The sequence below is a fragment of the Castanea sativa genome, chromosome 5 (assembly GCF_040712315.1).
Source record: "Castanea sativa cultivar Marrone di Chiusa Pesio chromosome 5, ASM4071231v1".
Taxonomy (NCBI): domain Eukaryota; kingdom Viridiplantae; phylum Streptophyta; class Magnoliopsida; order Fagales; family Fagaceae; genus Castanea; species Castanea sativa.
Genome location: NC_134017.1, coordinates 65,876,961 through 65,901,449, shown reverse-complemented (window position 1 = coordinate 65,901,449; position 24,489 = coordinate 65,876,961). Strand labels below are relative to the sequence as shown.

General features: G+C 33.6%; 4 protein-coding genes across 4 annotated transcripts; 2 read left to right on the top strand and 2 right to left on the bottom strand.

Annotated features, from left to right (window-relative positions):
• Window positions 1-816: 816 nt before the first annotated feature.
• On the bottom strand, window positions 817-4,164 carry LOC142635637 (heat shock cognate 70 kDa protein-like). The gene is made up of 2 exons (XM_075809770.1): window positions 3,951-4,164; window positions 817-2,456 (listed from the first exon to the last, which is right to left on the bottom strand). Exons 1-2 carry the CDS (start codon window positions 4,162-4,164, stop codon window positions 817-819), a joined length of 1,854 nt encoding a protein of 617 aa, XP_075665885.1.
• A 3,790-nt stretch (window positions 4,165-7,954) lies between these two features.
• On the top strand, window positions 7,955-10,427 carry LOC142633296 (tropinone reductase-like 3). Its single transcript, XM_075807510.1, has 6 exons — window positions 7,955-8,236; window positions 8,733-8,849; window positions 9,250-9,384; window positions 9,653-9,778; window positions 9,857-9,958; window positions 10,073-10,427. Exons 1-6 carry the CDS (start codon window positions 8,099-8,101, stop codon window positions 10,220-10,222), a joined length of 768 nt encoding a protein of 255 aa, XP_075663625.1. The 5' UTR covers window positions 7,955-8,098; the 3' UTR covers window positions 10,223-10,427.
• Window positions 10,428-13,294: 2,867 nt separating this feature from the next.
• LOC142634173 (tropinone reductase-like 3) lies at window positions 13,295-16,545 on the top strand. The gene is made up of 6 exons (XM_075808462.1): window positions 13,295-13,579; window positions 14,204-14,320; window positions 15,358-15,492; window positions 15,807-15,932; window positions 16,035-16,136; window positions 16,247-16,545. The coding sequence occupies exons 1-6, from the start codon at window positions 13,442-13,444 to the stop codon at window positions 16,394-16,396; spliced, it is 768 nt and encodes a 255-aa protein (XP_075664577.1). The 5' UTR covers window positions 13,295-13,441; the 3' UTR covers window positions 16,397-16,545.
• A 1,084-nt stretch (window positions 16,546-17,629) lies between these two features.
• On the bottom strand, window positions 17,630-22,624 carry LOC142633465 (putative membrane protein At1g16860). Its single transcript, XM_075807706.1, has 4 exons — window positions 21,756-22,624; window positions 18,930-19,085; window positions 18,636-18,847; window positions 17,630-18,492 (listed from the first exon to the last, which is right to left on the bottom strand). The coding sequence occupies exons 1-4, from the start codon at window positions 22,494-22,496 to the stop codon at window positions 18,300-18,302; spliced, it is 1,302 nt and encodes a 433-aa protein (XP_075663821.1). The 5' UTR covers window positions 22,497-22,624; the 3' UTR covers window positions 17,630-18,299.
• Window positions 22,625-24,489: the final 1,865 nt, after the last annotated feature.

Genomic DNA, 24,489 nt, shown 5'->3' with positions numbered 1-24,489 from the left:
GATAATTGGAGTTATGAAACTGATGCCTACAATATGAACATAATATAGCCCATCAATTCATATAAATAGTTCTAAACCGAGTAATGATTATTATACACTCCATTGAAATTGTAATTTCAATTAAAATTGTGAAACCATGTTTTCAAAACATGATTACAATAGTCTTAACATAATTTTGTCAGTCAATTCATATAAATAGTTTTAAATAACGATTATCATATACTCCATTGAAATTGTGATCTCAGTTAATATTGTGAAATCATGTGTTTGAAACAATTTTAGAGTGTGAAATAGTAAGTGTAACAAGATTTAACCTTAAATTGAAAAAAAAAATTAGCATTAGTTTCCTGTTCATCCTTGTAGATTACCAGATTCTAAGCTAAATAACACTACTTACAAATTGGTAAAAAAAAAAAAAGAGATATAACAGCATATCTCTTCGTTTATAAACTACAATAATATTTATTATCTAACAAGAAACAAAAATACTTTCATAACTTGACCGGATGTGATATAAATTAAATGGATTACTGGTTACATTGAATTTACGTATGATTTGTCCCAATAAACATTCAAGCTCGTAATGCAGAATACAATCCCAAGGTGTTAGGAATGCATTTCGAGCGTATTAAAACACCTTACAAATTCGATGGAGTAGCTATAATTCTGTATAATGAAACAGACAATTCAACTAAGCTATCAGTGGACATTTTTACAAAACTTCATACAGTTTCTGAACTAGACAAAATATGGAAAAAAAAAAAAAAAAATCAAGAAAACACTAGAACAAAATGTTTTGTACAAAATCAATTGTAGTCAATCTATTATCAAAGGTGAAATAGGTTTGCAGATTCTCTGGAGCACTTTCAGCTCGTCCTGATACAGTTCTAAATGCTCGACCCCTTCGTCATCTGATAACCATTGAATCACCTCTTGAACAGCATCTTTAATTCGTTTGTGATCTTTAGGGTGAAGTTTGGAATATATGCTGTAGTCATTTATTGCTTTCCTCATTTTGTAGGCATAAGTCTCTAGCTCTAATCTTGCATCAAGCAACTTCATGTGATGATCATCTTCGGCCTTGAATCTCTTGGCGTCTTGAAGTAACCTCTCAATCTCCAGATTCGAAAGTCTCCACTGATCGTTCGTGATGGTGATCTTTCTTTTATGTCCACTGCTTTTGTCAACAGCGGAGACTATAAGTATTCCATTGGTATCCAGTTCAAAAGTAACAATGACCTTAGCATCACCCTTGGGTGCCGGAGTAATAGGAATTGTAAAATTTCCCAACAAGTTGTTATCACTAGATCTTGGTCTCTCACCCTCATAAACTAGCAATGCTATTACAGCTTGGTTGTCAGCGGTGTTGCAGTATTGCCTCACCTTCTTGGTTGGAATAGTAGTATTCCTAGGAATCAAAACAGACATCCTATCTCCATGAGTCTGTATGCCAAGGGAAAGTGGGGTGACATCATAGAGTATAATGTCTTGAATTTTCTCATTACCCATATCAGCCAACACAGCAGCTTGAACAGCAGCTCCATAAGCCACAGCCTCATCTGGATTAATGTTCTTGCACAGCTCCTTCCCATGAAAGAATTCCTGCAACAATTGCTGCACCTTGGGGATTCTGGAAGAACCACCCGTAAGAACAACTTCATGGACACAACTCTTGTCCATTTCAGCATCAAACAAACACTCCTCCACAGGCTCAATGCACTTCCTGAACAAATCAATGTTGAGTTCCTCAAATTTGGGACGGGTAATAGTTGAAAAGAAATCAATCCCATTACTTAAGCAGTCAACTTCAATGGTAGTCTCAGATGTAGAAGAAAGTATCCTCTTTGCTTTCTCACATTCAGTTCTCAACCTCCTAAGAGCTCTAGCGTCTCCACTAATATCCACCCTACTCTGCCTCTTAAATATTGCAACTAAGTGTTTCAACAGTCTGTTATCAAAGTCCTCACCTCCTAGGTGAGTGTCTCCTGAAACAGCTTTCACTTCAAAGACACCATCTTGAATGGTAAGTAGTGAAACATCAGCAGTACCACCACCCAAATCGAAAATCAACACATTTTTACTCTTGCCATTGCCAATCTTGTCAATACCATAAGCAATGGCTGCAGCAGTTGGTTCATTGAGAATTTGCAAAACATTGAGGCCTGCAATGGCTCCAGCATCCTTTGTGGCCTTACGCTGAGAGTCATTGAAGTAGGCAGGGACAGTAACAACAGCTTTCTTCACAGTTGTGCCTAAGTAGGATTCAGCAATCTCACGCATCTTTGTAAGGACCATAGATGAGATTTCCTCAGCAGTAAAGTGCTTCTCTTCACCCTTATAGTTGACCACAATCAAAGGCTTATCATCAGGACCTTCAATCACCTTAAATGGCCAAAGCCTAATGTCACTCTGGACCAAGTTATCACTAAATCTCCTTCCAATCAACCTCTTTGCATCTGCAATAATGTCATACCTTTTAAGAAACACATAAACCTCAAATAGAAATAGTATAGGGAGGAAAAACTATTAGACAAGAATAGTTCATAGATATAAAAGCCTTCAAAAGTATAAAATGAGAACCTTAAAATCCTAAAATCAATATTCCTCTTCGTTCTTCTTCAATTATTTCTAAGCCTGCATTTCTTCAGTTTCTTTTCTTCTCTCACATTTTGTAATTTCATAAAACTTTCTTTGTTTTGAATGAACGTTTGATAGTATTTGTGTGTTTTCTCTGCTTTCCAATAGATTATTGTTTTCTTTATTATTTTGATGGAAACGTGTTTACATTGTACTTGCAATGGAAGCTTACATTCGCACAAAGAGAGACAAATGTTGTACACATTTGCAAAAATATGTACAATATTAACCACTTTTTGCATGCTTGCAATATAAGTTTACATTACAAGTACAATGTAGACAGAAAAAATTTCTATTTTAACGTTACATATTTTGTTTTGGGAGGTTTGAATCTTTAATATTTAAATGGTTTAAGCATAACACTTGGGCATGAACATGATGGGAGATATGATATTCACATGAAGGGGAAAAAAAAACCTAAAAAGATAACGTTCTGAAATAGGAATGCTATACATTAGATACTGTCAATTGAATTATCAAAATGCCATACATCTTTTGCCCAATAACTGAGTTCACGATAATTTCAACTTTTAAGAAAGAAAAACCAGAAAAAGAAATAAAATTCAGTTTAAATGTGTATACATATATTCTTATATTGATTAATAAGAATAAAAATTAACCAATGTTTCAATTGAATATATTTCAACGCTAAAAACAATATAAGAATATATGTAAACACATTCTATACATGCAGAAGCAAAGTGATATTACTTAACTCAAAACACATATCATATGCAGAAGCAATATATGTCAACGCTAAAAAATAAAAAATTCAATTCAACCTAACCTATTATTAATCCACAAAAATATTGAGTCAAGTAAATTTTGTCAAGTGATTTCATTTTTCTTTTCTCATACACTCAAAACACATATCATAAGTAATATATGTCGAGGCTAAAAACAAAAAAGTTCAACCCAACCTAACTCATCAATCCACAAAAACAAAAAAGAGTTAAGTAAATTTTGGCAAGTTGATTTCACTTTTTCTTTTTTCATGCAGTCAAAACACATATCATATGCAGAAGTAGTATATGTCAAGGGCTAAAAACAAAAACAAAAACAAAAAAAGAAAAAATTCAACCCAACTTAGCCGATCAATCCATAAAAAATTGATTTAAGTCAATTTTGTCAAGTTGATGGGTTGGATGCCGTGGAAAAACTAACAACGACATGGATTCTCAATATATCAGTTACGGTCGGTGACACGTCGTCTTTTATATTTGAGTCATATTTTCAATTTGCTTCTTTAATTCATCCACATGTACTGTTACGTCTATTTCAAACAAAATAAAAAATACGGAGAAGTAGAGTACCAAAGATGGAGTTGGTAGAATTCCTAGCAACTTGGTTCTTGGCAGCATCACCTATCAAGCGCTCATTGTCAGTGAAGGCAACATAGGAAGGCGTCATTCTGTTGCCCTGCTCGTTGGTTATTATCTCCACACGATCACGTTGCCACACTGCCACGCATGAGTACGTAGTCCCAAGATCAATACCAATTGCAGGACTCTCATCTTTACCAGCCATTCTGATTTCTTAATAGGAAACACTCTACACAGTTACTGAAAGAGATGTAGATGCAGAAGAACAGTCAGTATTTTTTTTTTGATAGGAACGGTTAGTAGAATTAAGATGGTCTTATTATATGCAGTGATTTTAGGAACTTCCCGCTTTTTGAAAAAGAGTAAAAAAAAACCATCTCCCACTAACCCTGCAGTGCAGTTACACAGTTACCTACTTTTTTGAAAAAAAAAAAAAAAACTCTTCCTTTAATTACTAAAACACACCCCCACTGCCTTAAGATTAAGCCACGTTTTAAAGTTTTAACCCACCACTTTGGCCAAAAATAAAAATAAAACTATAAAATTTAGACCTTTTATAATTAGCTTCTGATAAGTTACTGTAAGTTTATCCATTTTCAATTGGCAAAATTTATCCATCAAATTCTCTACTCTCAATAAACAAAACCCACATGCACCATGCCCATCAAAAATTTCCCCATAAAAGATACGTAAAAGTTTCAAATGAAAATTCCAAAATTAGGACTCTTGGACTGAACAATCATCATCTTTGTCATTGCCTATTGAGTTGGGGTACGGTGGATGCTTATTTCAAAACACATTTTGATTACCTATTTATGATTTTTATTTTTTTGAGAAGATCTATTTATGATTTAATCTGGGATTTGTTATACATTGCAATATGTAATAAAGGAGAAGTATAAGTTCTAAAACCTGCGTGATTGGATAATTAGGGGAAAAAAACCCAAGTATATGCATCTTTTGAAGCATTCCACCAAGGCAATAATGCATTATTTCCTGCAAAAGCATTCCACTATTAATTCGTATCACATTACTAGTAAATTCAGAGGATCTAAGTTACCTTTAGCAATATAAATACCATATATATATATATATATATATATTATGTATCAAAAGATTATTTTTTAATGGGGTTCATCATCAATAAAAATTTATTTGACTGTTTTTGGCATTCTATTTCACTAATGTTTTAAAAACTCTATTTCTAATTGTATTAATTTTTCAAAGAAAAGAAATTACTACATAATTAGAATAAATAGGTAATAATTATGGTACTGCCAACTGTGTGATTAGAGGTTTTTTTTTTTTTTTAAAATGCCAAATTTCCCTATTTAAATTCAAGATTATGAGTTTTTCAATCACCAAAATGGTATGAGTATAATGACTTAGCAGTTAGCTCAAATAAAATGAACATATAACTCAATGTACAATCTTGAATGAATGGAAATAATTGAAGAAATTAAGAAAACCTGATATTGAACCATTTGAAAATCTCACCCTCAAAAAAAAAAAAAAAAAAAAATTGAAAATTTCAGCCCAAAAAAAGGATTTTGACTCTTTGAGCACGCGGCAGTTAACCAATACCTCTATAATTGAATGCATGTTTATTTATAAAGTATTTTAAAAAGTCAATAAAAAAAAAACCCACATCAAAAAATATATTTGATATTTGATAGTAAAAGTGGGAGTCAGAGGATTTGAACCTAACCGTCTCCAATTGAGTTATAAGACCCTCTTAATCTATATTAGTCTCATCACACGCGCTTCGCGCGTGCAATAAGACTTTTCTTTTTTAGTGGTCATATTTTGTAAAAAAAACTGTATTTAATTATTATTATATATATATATGATTTTTATTTTAAAAATCTAATTTATAAGTGAATAAATCAATTTAAAATTTAATAGGAGAGTGGTCCTATTTTTTAGGCAATATTTTAGTGGGAGTTGAAGTTGCATTTTTACCAGATTGTCCTTTAGTTTTGTCTCTACTTAAACATAAGACTGTAGGGGTATTTTTGAACTAAAAAAAAGAGTTTTTACCGAATTGTCCTTTAGTTTTGTCTCTTAAACTTAGGATTGTAGGGACATTTTTGAACTAAAAAAATAAGAATCCAAACAGGGGAAGCCCCTTAAATAATAGTATAGATTAATGATAAAGAGGATACTAAAAGTACGGAGGATTGAAATTTTATTTTGAATGTATACCCTTAAAGAAAAAATATTTGATCACGTGCACATTGTTTTCAAAAGCATTCAGTTTGACTAATTAATGTCCTAAAAATACTATTTCTAATTATATTGATTTTTCAAGAACTAATCAATTGACACAATCAATTTAGAAGCAGCACAAAAAATGGACGATAATCATAATATGTTAGCCTTATTGCACATGCTACACATATACTTAGATGTTTTTCTTTTTAAAATATCATAATTTTTCATTTATCTCAATTTGAGATTCAAGTATTTTGTTTAATGGCATTTAAGTGTTAGCTAATAACTAAAATAATTAGGAGTACCATGAGGCCTGGCACAACAAAATGAACATTGAAAAAGCCTTTGAAGTCATAATTTCACGTGAGTATTTTCTCTTTGGATGTCTACGACATTCAGAGTTCAAATCCTTTTCTCTCATTATAACTATCGAATTATCAAAAAAGTTAAACCGAGTAGTTCAAATCCTCCTCCCCCATTTCACTTGAGAGAGCTTGCTTGTCTTCAATATCTTCAAAGAACATTGCAACCATTCTTCAAGGGATAAAATTGCTTGTTTTTATTTTCACAAAAATGGTACATGACGAATGTCATTGGAGGTGCAAGTTATTTTTCATTCTCTCCATTAAAACTTTTAAATAATAGAATGAAAAGAATATTTCAAAATAATTCTATTCTTTTCATTATTTTTTTCATTCATTTTCCTTCTCCTAAATGAAGTGTAAATATTTAAGAAGAGTTGTAAAGAAAAACTTGCGGAGGGGAAATTTTAAGGTTGCATTCCTCTTGTCTTTTACGGCAAGACAATCTTGTGATCGTCACTTCGGCTTTCCAATAGAATATAGAAATCTTAGTGTCTAAAAAGACATTCGAGTTTCAATATGTATCTCTCTCCACAACAATTAATAATGCGAATAGCATGCATTTTTACATACATTTTGTCACAATTATTATGACTATGACATGGTCACCCTATCTTTTCTCATCACTTGTAGTCTATCATGTAGAAAATTTGTGATAAAGTATGTAATATTGTAGTATTAGCATTATTGCCCAACACAATGGATAAAACAAACTAGTTTAGAAAAAATAAAATAAAACACATCTTCAAACTCTCCTTAAAAAAATTAACATGTCTACATATTTTGAAATTTTAATAATTGAATTGTGTGTTTTTTATATTTTTAAGATGTATGTCAATTTTTTTTTCCAAATTGGTTGTTATTTATTATTTGATATTTAAATTTAATTTTATGCATAATTTAAGATTATAAAATGTTAAAATTTAAACATTTATTTGATAACATAATTATTAATTTTTCTAAATTTTGCAAACATAATAAGAAAATGCATTCTACCAAAATTTGTCAAAACTCAAGATAAATAAATATAAATGAGTTCAAGTATGCATTTGGATTGGCGTCCACGGTGCTGCGTTAGCATTTTCCTCTTCTTCTTTTTTTCTATTGATGTGCGCATTTCACATGGGTCCCGTGCATTATACATAGGACCTACCACCTCTTTGACAATCCAAATTTTCACTTGAATAACACTGTTTAGTAGGTCTCGTATACTATTTATAAGACTCACAAATATTTTTATTTAACAAATTTTTCATTAAAAATAAGTCACATAATACTATTTACACATTTAAAAATTATTTTATTATAATATTTTTAATTTTTAATTTTCAGCAAAGTGAGTAGTACCCATATATCCCAAACGTTTCTCTCTAAAAAAAAAAAAAAAAAAGAAAAGAAGGTGGAGTACAAAAGTGTCGCAAGTGAAGGTACCTTATTAAACGCGCAATCAGATCCGACGGTATGATCTCACGTCTTTTCCCCCAAAAAATAAAACTCATGTTAAATATATATTCACTGATTAGCGATTACAATACGAACGCGTAGATCGGAAGTCAAAACAAAATGGACAAGTCGAAGTTTGGCAAGAGATATGAAGGCAAAGTGGCCATTGTCACAGCTTCGACCCAGGGCATAGGCTTCTCCATTGCCGAGCGTCTTGGCTTGGAAGGTGCCTCTGTCGTTGTCTCTTCTCGCAAACAGGTTTGTCATCGTGGGTCACCCTCAATTTTCTATTTTTTATTCATATTTTTGGGTTTCTACGCTTTTATTCATCTGGGGTTTTTCAATTCTGGCCAAACTTGGTTTCTTTTTCTACTCTTACGTTTCATTGTCATTGATCTGAAAATTCTGAGTTTTATGTTGTTTTGGTTTTGAGGAAATGAATTTTTATCTCAGCCACGCATAAAGTTAGTATCTGGTTTGGTTTGGTGGATAATTTAGGAGCTGAATTCAACTGGGGTTATTGAATTTGACTCATATCTGATTCCTTCTACGCTCTGGTTGGTTGCTGAGAAACTCGTGAAAAAAAAGAAGGAAGGAAAGAAAAAATAGAATGTCATGTTTTGATTATGAAAAAGGAATTTGGATTTTTTTTTTTCTTAGTTGTTTTTATAAGTGGATAAGTCTCAAGTTGTTTTTTAAGCAGATATATGATGTTGATTTACTTGTTTACCTGTGTGTGGTGAAATTGATACAGAACAATGTAGATGAGGCAGTTGAAAAACTCAAAGCTCAAGGAATCGAAGTGTTGGGTGTCGTTTGTCATGTGTCAAATGAACAACAAAGGAAGAACCTCATAGACAAGACTGTTCAGGTGAGAAATGAAGTTGAATAGTTGACCTTTAGGTGAATGACCCTAGAAAAAGTAAATGAATGAATGAACTTTAGAAGGTGTGAGTTTATATGGTTTTGCATATGGCAATGGGGAGGCTGTATGATGTTAAAAGGCAGTAATTTGCTTCCTATGGCAATGGGGATGATTGCTTTCTAAATTGAATAGTTCTCCCCATAAAAATTATAGCATTTAGCCATATCTTAACATACATGTTTATTTGTGATTGTTACTTTCCTGGTTCTTCAGTCTTTATTTCTATCTATGTGTTTATATTAATTATTTTTGAAGGGCATGGATTTATGCTTTAAGTAAGAACATGATTTTACTAATGTTGAATGTGGTTCTATTAGATCATTTGAACTTAAAATTTCATTTGCAGAAATATGGGAAAATAGATGTGGTTGTATCGAACGCAGCTGCTAATCCTTCAATTGATGACATTTTGCAAACTCAAGAATCTGTCCTGGATAAGCTGTGGGAGATAAATGTCAAATCGTCCATACTTATTTTAAAGGTAATTTCTTTGGAAGATTCTTCATTGTAATGGAATAATGCCATTGTGGGGCATGCATGGGCATTGATACTAGTTTTATGATATGTTTAAGTGTCTTATCTATTTTTTGTTCTTTTGGATACTGTTAGTGGTGTACAGTAATTTTTTGCCTTTATATAACCTTTTCATAATTGTCTCATAGTTGGTAGGTCTTCTCTTTGCAGTCTTCATGAGCTGGCACTATTAGTATGATTTGTAACGTTTGATACTCACCCCATTAATTTTATAGGATGCAGCTCCTCACTTGCAGAAGGGTTCTTCAGTGGTTATTATTTCCTCCTTTACCGCCTACCAACCACCAGCTACCATGGCTATGTATGGGGTGACTAAAACAGCCCTTCTTGGGCTTACGAAGGTATAACTTGGTTCATTATTAGTTCTATATTCAAGAATTTCACAAATCATGGATATCTTCTTTCCTTGTTTCCTTCAGGCCCTTGCAGCTGAAATGGCACCAAATACGCGTGTAAACTGTGTTGCTCCTGGTTTTGTACCAACAAGCTTTGCCGCATTCCTTACAACAAATGATGCTATTGTAAGTATAAGTCCATCCTTTAATTGCGTGACTGACCTTGCCCATTTCACAAGATATTGAGCATTGCTGCATTGACCTCTTTATTGAACTGAATATTGGTTTTATTTATTGTAGAGGAAGGAGATTGAGCAGAGGAGTTTACTTAAAAGGCTTGGTACCACACAAGACATGGCTGCTGCCACTGCCTTTTTGGCATCTGATGATGCTTCTTATATAACAGGAGAAATTCTAGTGGTGGCGGGAGGGATGCCTTCTAGACTCTAGATCCCTTTCTATATGGCTATGTGTTGTCTTCTACCGTTCTACTCATAGAAACCCTTCAGTTTAATACTTGTTTCCAATGTAGCAATTAAAAAGCAAGAACAATTTTTTTTTCCTTTTTACTTTTGATGAATAAGAAACTTTATTCAAACAAAGCAAAGAATCAAATACAAGCAGCATTTACTGCAGACGATTTTCAGGCAACAAACTACTTCCTCATTCAAGAATCAAATGGGCACTGTTTTCACCTGTACTGTGGTGGTGGTAGGATTGAAAAGAAGAGGTCCAATCTCCCATCCGGGGATGAGCAGAAAAGGCCCGAAGCCAACCGATATCAACCCTGTTGAACAAAGTACTGTCTCTGGACTCAAGTGTCATGACTTGTTCTAGTGAAGCGGATGGAATTGCCAACGCCATTTCTTTGGCAAATTTGGTGTTTTCCCGACGTGCTATGAAGTCCTTATCTTCATCCATAGATTCCATTGCTTTACCTTTTTCACTCTTCTCTGTTTCTGGGTGGTGGGGTTGACTCGTCCAAAGGGCTTTACTTTGCCGCTTTGGATTGACTTGGAGATTCTGATACTAGGTCTGCAATAATTATCCATTACATCATCTCTCACAGAATGTTGTGTATGCACCAAGCACCTTCCTCCTGGGGTCTAGGAGAAAGTATGAATAAGAAAGAAAAAGGGAAATGGGTTTAAACCCCCTTACCATAAACCAATTAGGGTCTTGGAATTATGATAAAGAGCAATTATCATAGAATAGATATTTTTCTCAAAAAAAAAAAAAAATCATAGAATAGATATAACTTAATCCAAAGATAACACACTCCGTAATTTTAGTTGGTTCAATTAATAAAGTATATTATCCTTGAATAAAAGACTTGGGGTCAAATCATTCTTACACTAAAAACTAGTTAGTATTCCCATAAAAAAAAATAGTGTCTTGACATGTTGATTTCTATAAAAAAAAAAAATGATGATAAAGAGTAATAATCATGAAGTAGACATTGTGTGCATTTGGCTCCAAATTAAAAAACCAGTTTATTTTATTATTCAGCTTCTTTTCGCTATTATTCATAGACCCCACTGCACTTTTTGATATTATTTATGAGTCTCACTGTACTATTTTAGCTAACTTTTACTTTTATTTATAGTATTTTCAGCAAAATAAACGGATTCCAAACAGATTTATTATATGTTCAAATCATACTATATCTTTAAAAAAAAATCAAAATTAGATACCTAAAAAATTTATACATATGTGGGCTCAAAAATCCGTGCAATATACTTGAAATTTTTAGAAAAAAAATATTTATATGTAATACATAATTTTTTAATATAAATATTATAATTATAATTTTTTATTGAAAATTGAACCAAATTAAAATAAAAAAGAGTTTGATAATAATTATATATTGAAATTTATTATGAATATTTCTGTTAATGGAACCATTTATTCTACCATTTTAAGAAAAATACGATGTGGCAGTCAAATGGGTAATATAAATATAGAATTACACATACACAGAGGGTTGAGTTCAAGTTACACTTGGTGTAACTTTGAGCAATATTACACCACTTAATATTTTTTAATTGGATGCGAATTTTGACAAATTTATCATCAGATTACATTATTCGTATATTCTCCATGCTTGTAAAACTTAAAGAAGATCAAAGATCAGTGGTAATATCATCAATAAATTGTTTAAATTTAAGTTTTTGTAATTTAAAATAATGCATAAAATATGAGTTTATGGATTGAATAGTAAATTACATCTGATTAGTATAAAAGTTGGCATGCATGTTAAGAACATATAGCACACACACATACATATTAGAATAATGATGTGAAAAATATGAACTTTCAAAAGTTTATGCAACAACATTAGAAGAAGTTGATCCTAAAATAAATAATAACATTATAATTCAACAAAAAACTTTGATTTTGTATTATATATAGATATAAATATAGAAAATTATATAAAATATGTGTGTGTGTATAAGTCGAATATAGAAGGTATTATAAATTTTATTACATAAGACGTAGAAATTGATATTGCACTAATCATATAAAGTAATTCTCATATTTATTATTTTTCTTTTTTGAAGCACCATTATATATATATATATATATATATATATATATATATATATATATATATATATATTTAGAAGGTTATTATACAAATCACCTTCATCCTAAATGTTAGTTGCTTTTCCCTTACCATAATTGGGAAGAGAATTCAACTTCTTTCCAAGAAAAGACCCAATAAAAATTTAGTAATTAAAAATTTTAAATATATATAGTATCATATTATTTAAAATTATGTCTCATCTCTTATATTTTCTATAAAAATAAAAATTATTTCTTATTGCATTAGAACCATTAACTTTTTTTCATATATTATTTTCACAAAAACAATAAATTTAACAACAAAAAAATTATCATGGGTCCCAATTAGCTTAACAAATAAAGTCACTTATGGTCTAATGAAATATATGGGGTTTGAACCTTTGATAATACAAAAAAAACCAATCAATATTGTAGCATAATGATAAAGAAAATTTATTATAGAATGCATACCGGATATTAAAATTTTATGTATCTGTCAAATTTGTACAACAATCTATTTATAACGCTATTTTTTTTTAGAAAAGTGCTACATCTATAATATTTTTATAACATTTTTACAAAAAATTAAAAGTAGTAAGTTGTTATTAGTTCTAATTTACACTTACTATTGAAAATTTTTTTACCTACCCATATTAACTCGTAACAACCTATTACTTATAATTTGTTAGGAGAATGTTGAGAATAACATTTGTCTTTTCCCATTTTTCTTTTTATGAGATACTATAAATTTTTTGAAGTTCCTAAAACACTAATTTATTTTTTTTAGACTATATTTTCAAGAGACCAAACTCATAAAAAATAATATAAAAAAAGTTCACTTTTTTTTTTCCTGACTACAAGATAAGTACTATGCATGATTGGAATTAAAGTTTGTCTGGGCTAGGGGCCGTACTCATTGTGATATATATCCTTGTTCTTGTCGAAACTAAATTGCGAAACGTGTGAAGTCAAACAAAAGAAAAGTAAACTATGTGCACCCCGACGTTCTTGCGTATAAAATCAAAGTTCGTTTCTCAAAAAAAAATCAAAGCTCGGTTCCGTAATTTACTCGATTTCATTACATAGATCAGGAAGCCAAACAACATGGAGGGGACAAAGATTGCCAAGAGATTTGAAGGCAAGGTTGCCATTGTGACTGCTTCCACTCAGGGCATTGGCTTCACCATTGCTGAGAGGTTCGGCTTGGAAGGTGCCTCTGTTGTCATCTCTTCTCGCAAACAGGTATGTGGGAGTCCCTCAATTTTCGATTTTTCATTCATATATTGGGATAGATAGGCTTTAATTCATATGGGGTTTCTCAACTCTAGCTAAAGTTGGTTTCTTTTTCTACTACTTTTATGGTTGATTGCTTTGGAAACTGAGATGAAGAGCACATGCAACTCTGAATTTCATGTTGTTCTGGTTTTGAGGAAATGAAATTTCGATTTCATCTAATCCTAGCGTTAGCACTTAGTATCAGGTTTTGTTGTGCGCAGAGTTGAGATGTTATAGCTGAATTCAAGGGGGGTTATTGAATTAAATTCATATTTGATATGGTCTTCTGTTGAGTGAATGATTGTAGGTGGAGTCATGGATTTGTTTAATTTTTATTTTTTTTGGGATCTTATCTGATTATGCTTGAAGCCAACCCCAAAATTTTGAGACCAAGGCTTTGTTTGTTGTTGTTGACTTTTTGTATCTGATTATGCTTGAAATGCCTTCAAGTTGGATTTTCTTTCAACTCTAGTTTAATGCATGTGTGCGTGTTAAAAAGAAGGATTTGCCTTTATAAACTGGTAAGCCTCATGTTGTTTGTTATGTAGATATATGATGTTGATTTACTTGTATATGGTGAAATTGTTACAGAAAAATGTAGATGAGGCGGTCGAAAAACTCAAATCACGAGGAATCGATGTGTTGGGTGTTGTTTGTCATGTGTCAAACGCACAACAGAGGAAGAACCTTATAGACAAGACTACTCAGGTGAGAAATGAAGTTGAATAATTGATTTTTATATGAATGGCACTAGAAAAGTAAGTTAATGTATAGAAAGTGAGTTTAGGTTTAATAGAGAGAGGACAAGGCTCATCTTTTGCATGTTGTTTTTGCTATGGAAGTCAGACAAGCCAACAGGTGGTCCCAGTTGATTTTGGCAATCCCTTTTGGTCTCACCATGATTAGATAATGGAATCTATGTCATTCTAAAAGTTAGAAATTAATAGAACTCCATTAGTGAAAGCTTTAATCTAATTTTCTGTCAAAGGCGATGATTACTTTTTCAAATGAACAGTTATTCCCACAATGATCATGGCATTCAAACATTCCCTAGTATACATGCTACATTATAGTTGTTGCTTTCTAGTTTCTAGGTTCCTCTGTGTTTACTTTATGTGTCTACTTAAAGGCTGTAAACAAGTTAAGCTTGGTTGAGTAGTGACTGTTCAAGCTTGGCTCAACAATGAATGTAAAATGTTCAAGCTTGGCCCAAGCTTAATAAATGATGCTTGAGCTCAAGCTCATCAAAATGTCTAAAAGGTTGAACTCGGATTGATTCATTAATCAAGCCAAGCTTGAACTTAATATCCATCTCAAACTTGAGCTCAATATTAAGCTTTTGAGGTTGAGATCCAACATAAGTACATTACCAAGCCCATATCAAGTTTATTATCAAGCCTATTTGGTTTGGACGAGTGGTCCCAATTCCTAATTACTTAAAGTCTAGTAAGATTTGGGTTAATTGTCAAGCTCATATTAAGTTTATTACCAAGACCGCAAACAAGTCTAAGCTCAGCTTGTTTTGTGTAGAGCCCTAATGTTCACAAGCTTGGCTTGTTTAAAAACAAACAAACATGAATAAGCTTTTTAACAAGCCAAGTCCAAGTTATTTATAAATGGCTTGGTTCATTTACAAACAGTCTACTTACCTTTAAATGGCATGGATTCATGTATTATTAAGAGTGTCTGTCTTTGCTAACACTTGAATGTGTAAATATAATCTTAACTTAATTGTTCATCTGCAGAAATATGGTAAAATAGATGTGGTCGTATCCAATGCTGCTTCTAATCCATCTGTTGATAGCATTTTGCAAACTCAAGAATCTGTCCTGGATAAGCTGTGGGAGATAAATGTCAAATCCTCCATACTTATCTTGAAGGTAATTTCTTTTAGCAAAGGTTTTTCATTTTAAGAGAAGATTATAAGAATGGAAGAACGTCTGTAATCCTTTATGGTATAGGGTCTACTTAATTTTTTTTTTTTTTTTTTCTATGGATACTCTGTCTTTTTCTTTCTTTCTTTTTTTCGTTTTTTTTGAATTGAATATAGTCATTATAGATACTATGTCTGAGGTATACTGTAATTAGTGGCCTTGATAACCTTCTCCACGGTAGATTATCCTTGTAGTCTTAATGTGCTGACATTGCTAGTATGATTTGTTAATTTTCGAGTCTCATTTAATTGATTTTACAGGATGCAGGTCCTCATATGTCCAAGGGTTCTTCTGTGATCATCATTTCCTCTATTGCTGGATACCATCCACCAGCTTCCATGGCTATGTATGGGGTGACTAAGACAGCCCTTCTTGGACTTACCAAGGTTTGACTTGGTTCCCATATCCATGTTTTATATTAGTTGTGTATTCAAGCAAATCATGGAAAGCTTCTTTCTTGTTCTAATTCTTTCTCAATCACCATCTAGGCACTTGCAGCCGAGATGGCTCCAAATACACGTGTGAACTGTGTTGCCCCCGGTTTTGTACCAACACACTTTGCCTCATTCATTACAGAAAATGATGCCGTTGTAAGTATAAATCCATCCCAAGTTGCAGTCCGTGTCCGGCCTTGCCCACTTAAGAATATGTTGAACACTGACCTCTGCAATTAACCGAATATGTGTTTAATTTATTGCAGAGGAAGGAGGTCGAGGGGAAGACTATGCTTAACAGGCTTGGTACCACTCAAGACATGGCTGCTGCTACTGCCTTTTTGGCATCTGATGATGCTTCTTATATAACAGGAGAAACTCTGGTGGTGGCAGGAGGGACGCCTTCGAGACTCTAGATCCCTTTCTATTTTCTCTGTAATACCTTCTACTCTTAAAACCCCATTGGTTTGATAACTGGTTTACAATGGCATAATTAAATGGCAAAGAATAAATTTATAAGTTATGTATTTCGTTTGTAAGTGACGCCAACTCATATATTTCGTTATATATGGCCACAGGTGGCTAAGAAGACCGGCACATTGTGAATATGAGTAACATGTACACTATATGGATTCGGTTAAGGGCACACATTAATCCATTTATTTTTGAAAATATTTTATGAAAAATTGAAAAAGTTGTAAAAAAATTTCAATTCTCGATAAAACTTCTTTCTAAAAATGGTATATTATTGTGTGCCTTTAGGACACACGTTAGTAAAACCATATATATATATATATATATATATATATATATATATATATATATATATATATATATATATATTCCGCACAAGAGCTATATTTCAAAGATATATATTCCGCACAAGAGCTATATTTCAAAGGCAATTGCTTTAGCGCCCGTTTGGTAGTGGTGTTAAAAGAATGTGAAAATTGTGGTTTAAAATATGTTGTAAAAACACATGATTAAAATATTCATATAGCAAAATATGTGTTTAATACCATATTTCAAATTACATATTTTAAAATGTAAAAAAAAAAATAATTGTATGTTTGGAATGTGGATGTTCTTTGACAACAATTAACACAAAAACCATAAAAATTAAATATTTGTGAATTTACCCAATCAAGAATGTAAAAAATAATAATAATCGAAGAATATATGCATTTTTTTTTAGTAAGAATGAAACATGCTTATTTATATCAACCATTATATCATGCAATTTTCAATTTGTGAACATATATATAACGTGATTATACCACTACACTACTCTTAGTGTCTTTTTATTTTGTTTATAAAAAACTAAATATTACAATTTTTACAAGAAAATTTATTGAGATATTTTTTTATACATCAGTAGTTGAGAGATCTAAATCATGAATTAAAGTGCCAACCAATTACTTTGTAAGATTCTTGGTAAACTTATTGAAATATTGAAGAAAATTAATAATAAGTTATATAGCACATTGCATGGGAATTATAAAAGCTTAAATATGGAGAGCTGAATTAATTGACAGAAGCCAATAGAAATAGCGAGATTTTTTATTTCTTTCTCTTAGGCGTCTGCCATCATACATTTCAATACCTTTAGAAAACAAGTCTAGCAATGAGAAACTCAAAAGGAAGAAGAATTAAAAGATAAAACCCCTATTATTCTCAGTACAAGTTCTAACACTAGAATTGAAAACTTTATTGGTACATATCATGAACAGGATAAATTATTCAATATATCCCGTAGACTACACCTTTCTCTCACATAAATGTAAATCTCAATGAGGTCTACATTTATGTTAGAGAGATAATTTCACTAAGAATAGATGAATATGGATATTGACAAGATCCCCATAAACAATTCACACCATCAAACAGTGACTAATTAAAATCAGATTTTAATACATAAATACTAATAATTCTACAGTTTATGCTATAATTGAGAGTAGCAAACCAATTTGAACCATTTACCGCAACTCATCAACTCGACTTATGTACATATCAAATTAGCAAAAATCAAAATGTGCAGCTTCCTCACAATACATCTTCTAACTTCTTGATAGTGGAAATCCATTTTCCCCTATCATCTCCATTAGCATCCTAGCTTGTGGCGTCTTAACCACCAACTGGAGTTCAATGATTATTACTTGATCTTCAGCTTCTTGCTCTGATCTTCTAGGGCAATTTACACACTTAAATTTGGACAGGAAAGAACAGCTTACTTAGGCGGTGTGGCATATTTCCATCAGTTCCGCCCTTCCAATATTTACTTGGGAATTTATCAAAACATAAAGACAAGATAGAAATTTTTTACACAGGAACCACATCAGCATTTTGATTATCATCACACGTCAAAATTAATCCTTCAGCATAGGTAGGGAGAAGGCAACGGACCCACTGACAACCTGTTGAGACAGGCTCTGAAGGTGGAACAATCATAAGTATGTTATCATGGCGTCGAACAACCCCCATTACACTTACAGTGCTCCCTTCTTTGATATACCTGAAAGACAACAAACATCCTCTATGAAGCATTCAACTGTAAAAAGCATGAAAACTGAAAATCTAAGAATCTCAACTTCTAATCTTATAATTCTCAAAACAATGCATATAAGAAGGCTCATAACAGAACAATCATTGGCATACCCTTCTTTGAGGCGCATTATACGGTCATCACTAGAGAGGTTGCGGTCAGCTAGCCAACGTAAAAAGCTTGGAGATAAGTCCTTGTTTTCCTTTGTGACTTCAACTGCAGTTGCTGGTTTTACAAATGGAGCAACCTTAGCCCCATAACCAGCCTTTACTAATGCTCTTAACCCAGATTGGAAGTCTGATATGTAAAAGTCAGCCACATATTTCTGTTCATTAAAAGTAACTACATTATTACCAATCTTTGATCCTCAAACCATTATTTGAAGAAAACCAATAGGAAAAACTAACCTCTGAATGTCTAGATCCCCACGACAAGCAACGGTGTTTAGGATTTGCAGATTTTCCACCCAATCCCTTATATTCATAGAGTTCTGTGGACACATATACACACCTAGGTATCCTTTGGTAGGATGACTCCAGAGGAATACTACCACAAGTAACAACCTACATAAAGAGAAATATAATACATTACTTCACTTGAAATAACTTATATAAAAGAATAAACTGAAAAATAGAAAAACAGAAAAATTATCCTCTTTAAATTATCCTCTTTTTTTTCCTCCCTTTCAATCAATACATTAAGAATATAGTTATTTAATCACATACAAGTCAAATTGCACAAGTATATTAATAATAAACTTCTACAACCAGTAAAATTTCAAAAGCAGTTCAAGTATTCTGCTGCTAGAGATGAATTTAGAGATGTCTGACTAACAGCAGAACTTTAGAAACTTGATGAGATAAACACCTATCTAAATGTTTCAATAAAAAGTATCTTCCTACTAAACTCACATTGGAGATTACTTGATGAGATGCTCAACATTCACAAAAATGATTTGGTTTGAGCCGAACATAATCCTGATATCCAGGAGATGGAATATTTGGGTATCTTGAAGGGCGGACATCCACTAAATCAAGCTTAGTAAATCCTATAGAAACTCCATCTCTAACCTCCGGTTTCTCTATTCATTTTCTAAGAATAATCCTCTGCCATTCGGACTATCTCAACAGATAATGAAATGGCTAAAATAACAACCTCTAAACCGAAAGCTGACAGAATTTCCCATACAACTTATTGATATTCTTCCTCATAAATTTGTTACTTCAATTTTCATGTTACATCTATTATTTATATTGACCAACCTAACCGCAATTTATTGATAAAGTCAAGATTCCAACATCTATAATTTCTTCTTTCTTTCATTCTCTCTTTTTCTTAGCCACCACCCAATATAATTTTTGCCTTTTCAGGCTAACCAAAAAACAATTCCCTGAGTCTCCATCCAAGTTCATTCAAATCTCAACCAGAATCTGCCATATATTTTCAACATGATTCTTACGTCTTCCAAATTAAAAGCAGAGAAAAGATTCAAGTGATAGCCCTATGGTTCAGGCTGAGCACAGGTTGAATCGGTTCCGATTTCTTGCATAACCACCATCCAATCCAATCTCAACCAGGTGCAGAAGATTCAAACTGTTGCAAACCAAAATGGGTTGGATTCTTGACCGAGATTTCTCTTTGAGTCAGCAGTCAGATTGCTCAGTTTCCCTAGGTAGTGGGTGAGTGGTTGCCAAAGGAGGGAGATCAAGAAAAATTGGCCAGATCTGATGTGGTGACGATGATCCGACACCAAATTTGACTCAGTTTTGCACCAATCAATGGTAAGTAGTGACAATGAGGCCAGATCTGACGCTGTGTGATTCTGGTGGTGGGTGAGGCGAAAAAGGGACTAGGTGGGCAACGAGGGGTAAGGTTTTAGAATACAATTAAACCCCAGATCCAAAGTAGTATTCCAACAGAACCAGCTGTGATGGACCAGTTTGGTCCAGATCAAACAGGTTGTGGTTCAAACCCCTACCTATTCAAAAAATAAACACAGAGAAGTTACCCCAGTAACAAGTAGAAAGAAGAAGAAAAAGAATGCATTGTTCATGTGGTGGACCAGAGTAAACAAGGTGGCTTGAAGTTCAACAAAGTCTTCCACCTTTCATCTAACAAAATTTGAAACATTATGTCAGCTTGTCAACATTAACAATGAAAGAGACCATCAGACCATTCACTTAAATGAACCAACATTATCATTTCAGTGGTATAAATCACATTGAAAGGCCCATCTTGAAATCAATCTTGGAGACCCTCTTAAGAAATTGACAAAATCTATTGGCGTCTTTAGTTGATTGGCATTCATGACTTCCAAGTAGTTTAGATGCATTCGTGCAGTAAAACCATCAGGGTAGAACAAAAGATTCCTACTACTTCAAATCCCCATTCCAAAACCATGTTTGGCAGTCAACTTAACTGAAATTTATATCGTTTAACCACTAAAGAAGCAAAATGTGGTCCCTTCCAAATTCTAACCAGCACATGCAACCTTGCCAACCTGCAAGTGCAACATATCGTCCCCCCCGGACAAGTTCACATACCAATCGAACTAGTACCTTCAACAAGTTCCTAACTTGCAAAGACATCCCACACCATGCAAGGTGCAATATCTAAAATCTCACTGACTTCCCTAATAAATCCATAACATCATTATCAAACCAAAACTAAGGAATCTTAAAATCAAAGGCAAAACAAAACAAAACCCAAATAAATATATAGCAGAAATGTCAATCTCAGTTAAAGATAGCCTTAGTCAAAGAAAAGACCCATCCATCCATAATCCCATATCCAAGTCCACACATCACATATATAACCATAAAAGTACATATAAAAAACAAAGAAATCTCTTTCTATTTTAGTCCTCTCTCTTTTTTCACCCAACTGAACTACCCATATTCCTTTCCAAAATCATCATCACCACATCCCCAAAACTTTGGTGGTCGGCTATACATCTTCAACAGACTAAATAAAAAATTAAAAAATAATAATAATATATTTTTTTAGTGTTTTTTTTTTTTTTACACCTAATCCAATGTTAATCATTACGAAATAACCACAACAAGGTCCTAGGATTCGGTTGGGTCTTTAATTGACATGTGTTACCTTACATGTAAACCCCCAAAAAAAATTATAATCTTACTAAGATTCCATTAATAAAATGTACTGTATATAATATAATATAATATAATAATAAATAGTAAAAAAATAAAAAAAGATGGAAGTGAAATTACCCCAGTGACCTTGACGAACTGTCCATCAAGAGCACCGCGAAGCTCAGCATCAGGGTACCTTCTCACGAACCCTACTAACCCTCTCCTCCCCCAAACACAATTCCAAACCGCCACCGCCACCACCGGAACCACCACTCCTGCCACCGCCACCAGCACCACCGCCTTCTTGACCGCCACCATCAGAAACGCCCCAACCAGCAACCCCATCGCCACCGCCACCACGAACACCCAAACAGCAGCCTTCGACACCCCAATCCCCACCCTCACCTCCGCCCCCGAACCCAAGCTCGTCACGGCCGCCCCGTAGCTCGGCTTCCCCGGCCCGGACCCGGACCCGGAGTCCAGATGACCCGACCGACGCCCGGTTGATGATCCGAGCGGGCCGGACGTGATTAAGCCCGTGGGCTGCAGCGGCATGGGCCCAGAGGACTTTCTCGTCATTGGGCCGGAGGAGGTTGTGTGCTTGGAGCTCAGTGGGCCGGAGGTGGACCCGGATCCGGATCGGAGCGACCCGCTTGTTGACGGGCGTGAGGATTTCAAAGACGGAGGTGGGTGCGGGCCTGGGCCTTCGAGAATTTGGATATCGAACATTTTGCCGAGCTCGCCGGATTTCTTGACGTCGCCGCCGGTGTAGGGGACGGCGCGTGAACCCATTGTGGGTAGCTTATCTTTCTGCTGCTCGGGTCGACCCGACACGTACAGCCCATTGCTCAGCTGGTGCGACTGAATTCGACTACCCATTTCCTTCTTCTTGTTGTTTCTAAAGATAGAGAGAGAGAGAGAGATGTGTTGAGTAGCTGTGAAGTGAGTCCGAGAGTTCTGTGAGTGTGAGTGAGTGTGTAAGGTGGAAGTAGGAGAGAGAGAGAGAGAGAGAGAGAGAGAGAGAGAGCGTGTGTATGTGAAATGGCAGAAAAGGGACTGAGGAGTTTGAATAATGACGGGTGTGTCCTATGTCTTGAAATGGCAGTACAGTAAACTGGTGTGTATGCATTTGATGCTGAGTTCAGAGAAGTGATTAGTTTGGCTTTTTTTGGGAAACTGACGGGACATGATGGGACTTTATGCAGTCATTTTTATATACCTTTTTTCTTTTTTTAAAAGTAAGTCATAATTTTTAGGCTAAAATTACAAAATTAATCTCAAACTTTTTTTTTTAAAATTTTATTTCATCCTTCTAATTTTATTTTCGTTAATTTTAATTCTTTTAAATTTATTCAATTAAGGTTTTTTCGTTAACTTTTGTTAAAAGTTTAAAAAAAACAAAAAAATATTTTTCAATCATTAATTAAATTTTTTTAATTTAAAATTTTTAAAGAAAATAATAGTGACGTTATTTTATGTTGACGGTACGTTAAGAAGTTGACAGAATTATACTTATTACATACTGACTGCACATTAATAAGCTGACAGAAATATACTATCCGTCAGCTATTGTCGTTGGCACCTCTTTTAACGTTCGAGGCCACACCCCTTACGTGGTGACGTTAGGCTAAAGGAATCAAGATAGCGAAGACTGACGGCCAAGGTGAGAAGGTCCTTAGCCGACGATATCTTTGGAGATGTACCTAGGCTGACGGCAGTATAGGAGGTGCACTTTGGTTGACGACCTAGGCTGGCGGCAGTGTAGGAGGTGCATATTGGTTGACGACCTAGGCAGAAAAAAGGCTGAAGGGGTAATCCAACCTCCATTCTTAATCCATCTTGACTTCTACATACGTGAATATAAGGAAAGTTCTTTCGCTACACGTTTGGTCTTAGTCAAAAGGATCCCTATAAGGAAAAGAGCTCTATACGATATGCAAAGATCCGCGAATTGCTCTTCTAAAAGGAAAGTACTTCCTCGCCAAGGCGTTTATTTCGGCTCTACACCACTATATAAACCCCAAAAACTCTCATGACAAAGGGTACGCACAATTACCTCAACTCTGGCACTCTAGGGTTGTTTAAAGATTCTAACTTGATCGTCGGAGGGTCTTTGGCCGGCACCACACCGGTGCTCTCTGTCGATCACCTACTTTTTCTTCGCAGGTGTTGCTTCAATCGGTGGAGTACCAGCAGCTTACTGGTGATTTCTTAAGGCTTCATCAGAAAATATTATAAAATTAAAAATTGAAGAAACTTATATGGCCAATTTTATATTTTACGCTAATTTTTATCATAATTATCTTATAAGATAAATTATGATTGATTATCTATTACTTTTAAATAAAACTTATTATTTTTTTACCATTCACACACTATCAAAAGTCACAATTTTTATCATAATTATTTTACAAAATAAATTATAATTATAATTAATTATCAATCACTTTTACGTAAAATTTACTATTTTTTTCATCACTCACACACTACTCTCAGTAATAATAAGAAGCTGGGAAATTTTTTGTACTCGGGATTTTTTCTATTCTTCCTTCGTCAAGTCAAGGACTCAACTTTAGCTGCTTTTTTTTTTTTTTTTTTTTATTGTTGTTAATGAGGGCTGGAGTTAAAATGGGAGTTAGGATAATTAATTCATGGAATAAATATACAGATAGTTTTGTAGGTGTGACTCTCAAATTGAATTGACCAAAATCTTTACCAAAAAAAAAAAGTACTAACAAATTAATTTTAAAATATTGATTTTAAGAGAGGATTTTTCTAAAGCCCTTGTCGGTTGGCTCAAGATAGTGGAACGATTGCAAGTAGGATAATTAAAACTCACGAGTTAATGATTGAGAGTCTATAGTAGAAGGCT

What these genes read in the sequence shown, in the direction of transcription:
- LOC142633465 (XM_075807706.1), bottom strand. Translation starts at nt 22,496, where the DNA reads ATGGGTAGTCGAATTCAGTCGCACCAGCTGAGCAATGGGCTGTACGTG. An exon ending in AGTTCGTCAAGGTCACTGGG is followed by an intron (nt 19,086 to 21,755) that starts GTAATTTCACTT and finishes CTCTTTATGTAG; the next exon opens with GTTGTTACTTGTGGTAGTAT. An exon ending in ATAATGCGCCTCAAAGAAGG is followed by an intron (nt 18,493 to 18,635) that starts GTATGCCAATGA and finishes GTTGTCTTTCAG; the next exon opens with GTATATCAAAGAAGGGAGCA.
- LOC142635637 (XM_075809770.1), bottom strand. Translation starts at nt 4,164, where the DNA reads ATGGCTGGTAAAGATGAGAGTCCTGCAATTGGTATTGATCTTGGGACT. An exon ending in TTCTACCAACTCCATCTTTG is followed by an intron (nt 2,457 to 3,950) that starts GTACTCTACTTC and finishes ACATTATTGCAG; the next exon opens with ATGCAAAGAGGTTGATTGGA.
- LOC142633296 (XM_075807510.1), top strand. Translation starts at nt 8,099, where the DNA reads ATGGACAAGTCGAAGTTTGGCAAGAGATATGAAGGCAAAGTGGCCATT. An exon ending in CCCTTCTTGGGCTTACGAAG is followed by an intron (nt 9,779 to 9,856) that starts GTATAACTTGGT and finishes TGTTTCCTTCAG; the next exon opens with GCCCTTGCAGCTGAAATGGC. An exon ending in TTACAACAAATGATGCTATT is followed by an intron (nt 9,959 to 10,072) that starts GTAAGTATAAGT and finishes TATTTATTGTAG; the next exon opens with AGGAAGGAGATTGAGCAGAG.
- LOC142634173 (XM_075808462.1), top strand. Translation starts at nt 13,442, where the DNA reads ATGGAGGGGACAAAGATTGCCAAGAGATTTGAAGGCAAGGTTGCCATT. An exon ending in CCTCCATACTTATCTTGAAG is followed by an intron (nt 15,493 to 15,806) that starts GTAATTTCTTTT and finishes TTGATTTTACAG; the next exon opens with GATGCAGGTCCTCATATGTC. An exon ending in TTACAGAAAATGATGCCGTT is followed by an intron (nt 16,137 to 16,246) that starts GTAAGTATAAAT and finishes AATTTATTGCAG; the next exon opens with AGGAAGGAGGTCGAGGGGAA.